At 40.3% G+C, this 7,450-nt stretch overlaps 2 protein-coding genes across 2 annotated transcripts; both read left to right on the top strand.

The window, feature by feature from the left end:
• The first annotated feature begins 2,335 nt into the window (after positions 1-2,335).
• LOC117791422 (sentrin-specific protease 8) lies at positions 2,336-3,359 on the top strand. The gene has a single exon (XM_034631164.1). It carries the CDS (start codon positions 2,394-2,396, stop codon positions 3,183-3,185), a length of 792 nt encoding a protein of 263 aa, XP_034487055.1. The 5' UTR covers positions 2,336-2,393; the 3' UTR covers positions 3,186-3,359.
• A 1,320-nt stretch (positions 3,360-4,679) lies between these two features.
• LOC117793745 (protein regulator of cytokinesis 1-like) lies at positions 4,680-7,168 on the top strand. Its single transcript, XM_034634131.1, has one exon. The coding sequence runs from the start codon at positions 4,840-4,842 to the stop codon at positions 6,940-6,942; it is 2,103 nt and encodes a 700-aa protein (XP_034490022.1). The 5' UTR covers positions 4,680-4,839; the 3' UTR covers positions 6,943-7,168.
• The last annotated feature ends 282 nt before the right edge of the window (positions 7,169-7,450 follow it).

Raw genomic sequence — 7,450 nt, 5'->3', positions numbered from 1 at the left:
GGGCAGGAATGAGAGGCGTGGTAATACCTAAATTATTTTTTCAAAGGATTAAATTAAATTCCATTTGGTTTGGCAAAAGCTGCAAATGTCCAGGTAAAACGAGCACCTCAAATTAAATCAGCGAAAAATCAACATAATTAAAAACATTTTCACAATTTTCTTTTTTTTCTCCCATTTCTTTATTTTTTTCATACAAACTGAACTCATAACCAAATTAACATGCACAACGTGTGTGCTTGTGTGTGTATGCAGATGAATATGATTGCGTGTAAAATTTACACTGTAAATGGAAGTTGTTGTCCGTTGTCTGCCGACGAATAATGCAATTGAAAAGGAATAAAAAAAACAATTATTTGTTAATATAATAAATACAACAATTGACTGTGGCTTTAACTATTTATTTAAGATGAATGAATGAAAAAGACGAATTTTAAAATGCCACATCAGTATATACTCTATATTCCATTTATTTGTATACATTTATTTTTATTTATCTATTTATATTTATATATATATTTAAATTTATAGTTATTGCATATATATATATATATATATATATGTATATATATATATATATTTTAATTACTGTCTATCTGCTAGTCGTGCACACTCACTTGTTAACTAAAGTTGCAGTGTTATTTAGTTATTGCATAATCCCACCGGAAATACAAACAAATAGTCGCATAATAATTAATATAATTTATTTGTTAATTGTGCGTACAGCTATTTTAAAGTGGGCGTGTCCTAAAGAGACGTTTGCATACACTCCAATTATTTAATATTAGCTTGGGTGTATTCATTCTTGATTCGTTTGCATAACTACTTGTATGTACTTCAACTACATAAATAAGTTTTCTCATTTACAAAGAATAAAACGAAGATTGTTTTCAATATCATATTAGTGCGATAACGATAACAATCAATAGCCTACTTGAATTGAATCCCAAAAACAGTCAAATAAATGTTTTAAAATTTGCAATCCAAGATTGCTGTGGAAAACTTTGACCTAGGGCACACAGTCTATAATATAATCAGTTCACAGTCAACCTGTGTCTTGAGCTGAACGCATTTCCTGTAATTTCTAAAATAAAATCTATAAGAAATAAGTAAAGTAAATGTTGTTGACTTTGAAATATAAATGATAATTTTCAATTATTATTTTAACGAAATTTAAGGTTTTCAAACGAAATGGACGGACCTAAGGTAGCCTTACATTTGGATGGCGATGGCAATGTGTTCTATGGCTGGCAAGTTGGACTTCGGCTAGTCTCGATCCACAGCTCCTTCAAGTTCAATGGCAAAATTTGGCTACTCGTTTTCTGGGAGGGATACGAGTTGCTAGAGGCTGTACCACTTGCTCTTATGCCCAAGAAATTCCACGCAACGGTTATCGCTTTTATACAGAAGAATGAAAATCACTGACTATGGAGAGAGAATGAACAAACGAATTAATGATTTAATAAGTAATGCAATTATGAATAATGAATAGATTTTTCCATATTAAAAACAAAATATACGAGGAGTTGGGAAAATTGTTTCTTAGATTGACGTTAAGTTTAAGTAATGAATTTTTATATATAAAACTTAAGAGAGCTCTTGGAGTACATAAGGTAACAGCTCGAGAAATATAAATGAGATGAAGGAAAAACCGATCATATATCATAAAAACGTCAAGGGAAATTATAAAATGACATTTTAAAGAATTAATTACATTAAAACGGTCTTCCTGGGTACCTTGTACTATGTTGTATTAAATAGACTCGTAGAATACAAAGTGCAGATGGGAAGAATGAAGACGCGAAATTGAGAATAAAAATGGCTACAATTTCTGAAATAACAGCGAGATGGGAACATGATAAAGGTAGAATGAAAGATGATCGTAGATCATGTTTGTGGATCATTGTAAACGATAAGTTGAAGATGATGAAAAGGGACTCCTCGGATTATAGTCTTCTAATTATAAAGGAATAATGGAGTGGAAGGAATCAGGGAATGAATTTTATTTCAGTTTGATTTTAAAACAGTAGAAAAATAATTTCTTGATTAATTAATATATTCAAAATTCTATACTTCAAGACATCGCTAGGTAAAATTCCCAATATCTACAAACTAAATTTCCTCACTCAGTTTTTAAGTCGCCGTCAGACTGCAGTCTGCTTGTGCGACTTTCTGACGCCAATAAGCAAACATATCGGAGAGTGCACTAGGAGAAAAAAGACCAATACTTTAGAGATTTGCAGGATTAAGAGGGATTTAAGGCAGCTCGTAGTATACATAGAAAATATAGTCAAGCAAGCTCCGATCAAGATATATCGACGTAAGTAGTAATCTCATAAATACCTAAACAACGAGTACATACACATACACGACACTACACGAAACATGAACCATACATGGATACTTTAAAGGTCGACATGTCGAAAACTAAGAAGATAGCGAAGAAATCGGATGTGCAGCAACGTCTGGTTGGGGCCAAGGTCGGTCCTAGTTGCAGGGATTACGGGTCCGGTCGACCGGAAGCGGGAGATGCCAGTCGGTCGACGGTTTCGTTGCGCTTTCACGAACTTTCGTTGCGGCACTCGGACGTGCAACTGTTGCAAGGTCCGCATGCGTTAAACGAACGCCTTTTGAGTTTCTACTACACGTACCTGCAGAGTCGACGCTACAAGATGAAACCGGAACTGCACTTCCTGTCGCCGGCGTCAAGTCAAAGCCTGCGGCATCTGGAACTGCGGGAACGTCGTCGTCTTGTCCGAGATTTGCAGCTGGCGAGCAAACAGTTTGTCTTTGTGCCACTGTCCGAGGAATCGCATTGGTCGCTGTTGCTTGTGGCACGTCCGGATCGCAGGTTCTATTATTTCGACTCGGAGGATAATCGACATTTGATTGTGGCGCAATTGCTGTATGAGACTCTACGTGGTGTCCTTGCCGCCGACGAATATCACTTTACAGTGGGTCGCTGCCTGCAACTGGCCAAGGGTCAAGGTCACGAGTCTGGTGTCCATCTCATGTGCATGACCGACACCCTTGCCGATTATGTGTCCCGCTGTGGTTATGCCACCAGCACGCTCCTCATCTCCATCCAGGAGGTGCGTGGCATGCGTGCATCGCAATTGCAACTCATTCGCACTCTCGGCGGCATCTTTCCTCCCTCGTCTGGCGTCGTCAAGTCGCTTTCTCCGTGAGTTCCCTTCCCACCCCAACCCTTTACAGTTAAACACCCTTCCAATACATTCTGTACATTCATTCGCATCAACATCAACAATGGCAATAAATGGAGCAGCCGAAGGAATGCTGATTCAACTCGACACTCAAGCGGTTAATCAGGCATCCTTTTCTGCTACATTTACAGTTTCTAATTGTGTTTCCAACTTTTCAGAATTTAGATTAGCTGCAGTTTTCTTGGGACGAGCTTTCCTTCATCTTTAGTCAGGCTTTACTGCAGATGCATTCTGCACTTCATATCAGCTGTAACTTCAACCTACTTTCACTAACAACTAAAATGATTACAGACGGTTTTTAAAATCAAGAATAAATTCTGATTTATTTTAAATAAAAGATAAATACAAAAAACCCATGAATCTTGCAACCAATGGGGGTATTCCTGAAACAGATTCACATTTGGTTTCGTTACAGATTTGGTTTCGGCGATCATCTGTTCAGAGCTGCTCCATAAAAAATGTGTAGGGCTGCCAGATAAAAAATACGGAATGTATGGTAGCACTATGAGATTTCACGAAATCCGGTCTGAGGCTGATTTCGTTATGATTTAATTTCGATTATATATTTGACCGTGCATTTCGATAACATTATTTTGCCACACTTGGTGTTTGTTTACATTTTGTTGCGATTTTAATCTGACGAATGTTTATAGTTTCCTGCATTTTAAGAATTGATAATTAAATAACTACATATTTTATGCAGAATAAATACTATAGATGTCCCAAATGGATATGACAGCTAAGAAAGGGCTGTGAGAATTGAAGCTACAGCACGAAAATAGGTTAATAAGACGAAGATAGAAATTGTGCCAATAATGTGTGAAATTGCAGCTTAAGCATTATAAAGAAATAGTATTATTCTAATTATATATTCTGCAAGTAAACTTTTAATAAAGAAGTCTAGGAGAAACAGTTTTCACACTTTTATTTGTCCAAATGTTTTTTCGCACCTTTTTTAATTCTCGAAATTAAAATCAAATCAGTGTGTAAAAAGCGACGTTCCTGAAACTGACTTAGATTTGCTTAAACCAAATCGAAACCAAATCCAAATCTGTTTCAGGAATACCTTATTATGTTTTCTTCCTAGTATTTTTCGAAATAAGCTCTGTTATTAATAAAGAGAGCACGATTTCGCTGCAAAAACATTTAACATTGCAGAAACACATTTTCCAGGGCTACATAATAAAAAGACTTTAAAATTTAAAGGAAAAACAGCAAAAATAATAGGTTTTCTATTAACAATAGATTATTTTAGTCAAACTTGAAATTTTTATATTTATTGGTTAGAGGTTTTATAGAATTGTTAACCAACCGAAACCCAACCAAAACTCCATACATTTTCGGTTGGTTAACATTGCTGGAGCACCCCTAATAGTATTTTTATAAAGTGGCAGCGCTCTGTTAACCGCTTTCGTTTTGACTGCCATCATTCAAAGGAAATGTGAATGCTCCTCACATAACATAACTTGTTTTCGAAAAAGGTGGCAGCACTGGGATGTGTTTAAAATTTACCGTATGTTTGTTCAATTGATGTTGGCGTCACTTTTTGATTGTGTATTTTGTAATAAAAAATTAAACTATAAGAGCAACATAAATATAAATATATATAAACGTAAGCATGGACGAACAAGCGATGATAACAAAGTCAGCAATATTGGAGACGACCAATGAACAGTTCGATCAGTTGCACATCAAGTGGTCGCATATGTTTGACACAGAATATTGCCAGGAATTGATGCACAAGTTGGAGGAGCGCGTGCGCAACTTTTACAGTGACTTATTGACAGAATCAGATGAGAAGGAGAGGTCGATCAGGGAGGGGATTAGTGCACTGCGAGAGGAGGCCTCCGAGGTGAACCGTCTGCTGCACAAGAGTGTGGATATTGGAGAGATGCCAGAGGACATGCCACTGACTGTCTGGCAGCAGAGGCTGGACGAGAGTATCGAGCATCTGCGTGAGGAGCTGCGTGAGCGTCGTGCCGAGATCTGTGAGTTGCTGCTGCAGCAGGAGCAGTTGTGCGAGGAGCTGGGCGAGGTGCCGCTGCCTCTGTTGGCCGATCCGCTGCCCAAGCCGTCGGAGATGCTTGCCTTTTCGGAGCACCTGACGCGTTTGCAGGCAGAGCGGACACGTCGCATGGAGGAGCTGTTCCAGTTGCGCAGTCAGATCAAGCGGGACATGAAGGTGCTGGAGTTGATACCACAGACTGCTGCAGACGAGCAGCTGCTGAGTCTGGCGAATCAGTGCCTGACTCCGGATATCTTTGAGAGTCTGCGTTTCATGCAACAGGAGTTTGCCGCCCAGGTTGTGGAGCTGCATGAACGCATTGATGATATGAGGCAGAAGATTCATGTGCTGTGGGAGCGTCTTCCGGAGACAGAGACGGATGAGTATGCCATGCGGCGCGTGCGTGAAGCTACGGCGTATACGCAGCGGACTTACGATGTGCTCAATGAGGAGCTGCAGCGGTGCCAGCACTTGCGTAGCCAGAACCTCAAGACGTTCATTGAGCAGCTGCGGCTGGAGATCAGAAAGTGGTGGGACTTGACACTCAAGTCACAGCAGGAGCGCAAGCGGTTCTCCAACTATTACAACGATTGGTACAACGAGGATCTGTTGGAGTTGCACGAACTGGAGCTGGATGATCTGAAGAGTTATTACAATAACAACAAGGAGATATTCGAGTTGTTCGCAAGTCGGGCTGAGTTCTGGGCACGCATGGAGGCCTTGGAGGCGAAGGCCAACGAACCCAATCGATTCAACAATCGCGGTGGTCAGCTACTGAAGGAGGAACGCGAGCGGAAGGCGATCGGGAGCAAGCTGCCAAAGATTGAGCAACAGATCACGGAGTTGGTGCAAGCGTATGAGCAGCGCACTCGGTCGCCATTCCTGGTTCATGGCGAGAACATCTTGGAGCACATGGCCAGCGACTGGGTGCGTCTTCGTCAGGCCAAGGAACAGCAGAGCTCTGCCCGCAAGCATGCAGTAACGACTCCATCCGGCAATGGCAAGATGCTGCCACCGGCTGCTCCTGCACTTGCTCCTGCTCCTGGTTCAACTGCTCCCCGTACGCCATTGTCGCAAAGAAACGCATCCGCAATGTCGGCTTCCACGATGTCGTTGAGGAGAACTCCGTCCAATTGGAAGCTAGCTTCCATGACAAATTCAGCGGCCAAGAGCACGGGAAATCTTCACAAGCGGAAGCTGCAAAATGGTGACGGTCATAAGCCAGATACTCCGCACGCCAAGCGGAATCTGATGACGACGCTGACTGCCATGAAAAGGTCTCCGGCCGTGCGAAAGCCGAGTCAACGTCTCTTGCCCGAGGAGCAGAAGCCGACGAAGTCGCTCGTGAAGAAGGTGCGTGTGATGGAGGACACAATGCGTCGCAGCTCGGGGCTGGCCAGGCGCAGCATAGGACACGCTGCCAAGAAGACACGTTCAAAGTTGCCGGCACCTGTGCCGAAAAAAACCCTGCGAGGCGCCAGCAGCGATGACGATGATGAATACACAACGGATGAGAGCAGCAATCTGGCAGCTGTTGGCAAAGAGGATATTTGCAACTACAGGAGATTTGTGCCGCCCGTGCGCTCATCCGAGCTGCCAAGGATGCTTAAAACACGCAACAACAACAACAACAAACACAATGAGGGGAACGGAAAAATGCAGCAGGAATTGCCGGAACCTCGTCGCAGCCGAATGTGGGAGCCAACGAGACACTAAATAAATAATTAAAAATATCAGAAAAAATGTGAAGAGATGAGAGAGAATGAGATTTTTATTATTATTCAAATTAATTTACTTATGTTTTCAAATTACGACTTAATATTTTAATGTTGCTGTGTCTTCTTCATATTGATTTTAGTTATATAAATTGTTTTGTGTAGTTCAAAGTATTAAATAACACTTACATATAAACGTTGTCAACCCAATAAAAGCATTCTATTAAGCTATATATTTTTCTTACTATTTTAAACTTTGAAGTAGAATAATTGTCATCTGAAATTCCTAATAATATGGCAACAACTTTAGTAATTATATATTATATGATTTACAGCGTATTACAGCAAATTTCCAGTACTAATATCGACTAAGGAATATATCAGACAATTTAAGGATATTATGGTAATCACCCAATTTTATATGTTAAACACTAAAATCAACTCGACAAAGGAAACAATTTATGTTTATGTGTGATGGGCAACTCAATTTGATAACCTTAATCAATTTT

Source organism: Drosophila innubila, chromosome X, assembly GCF_004354385.1.
Source record: "Drosophila innubila isolate TH190305 chromosome X, UK_Dinn_1.0, whole genome shotgun sequence".
Classification (NCBI taxonomy): Eukaryota; Metazoa; Arthropoda; class Insecta; order Diptera; family Drosophilidae; genus Drosophila; species Drosophila innubila.
Note: the sequence above shows the minus strand (reverse complement) of the source record. Positions and strands in the feature narration are given on the sequence as shown.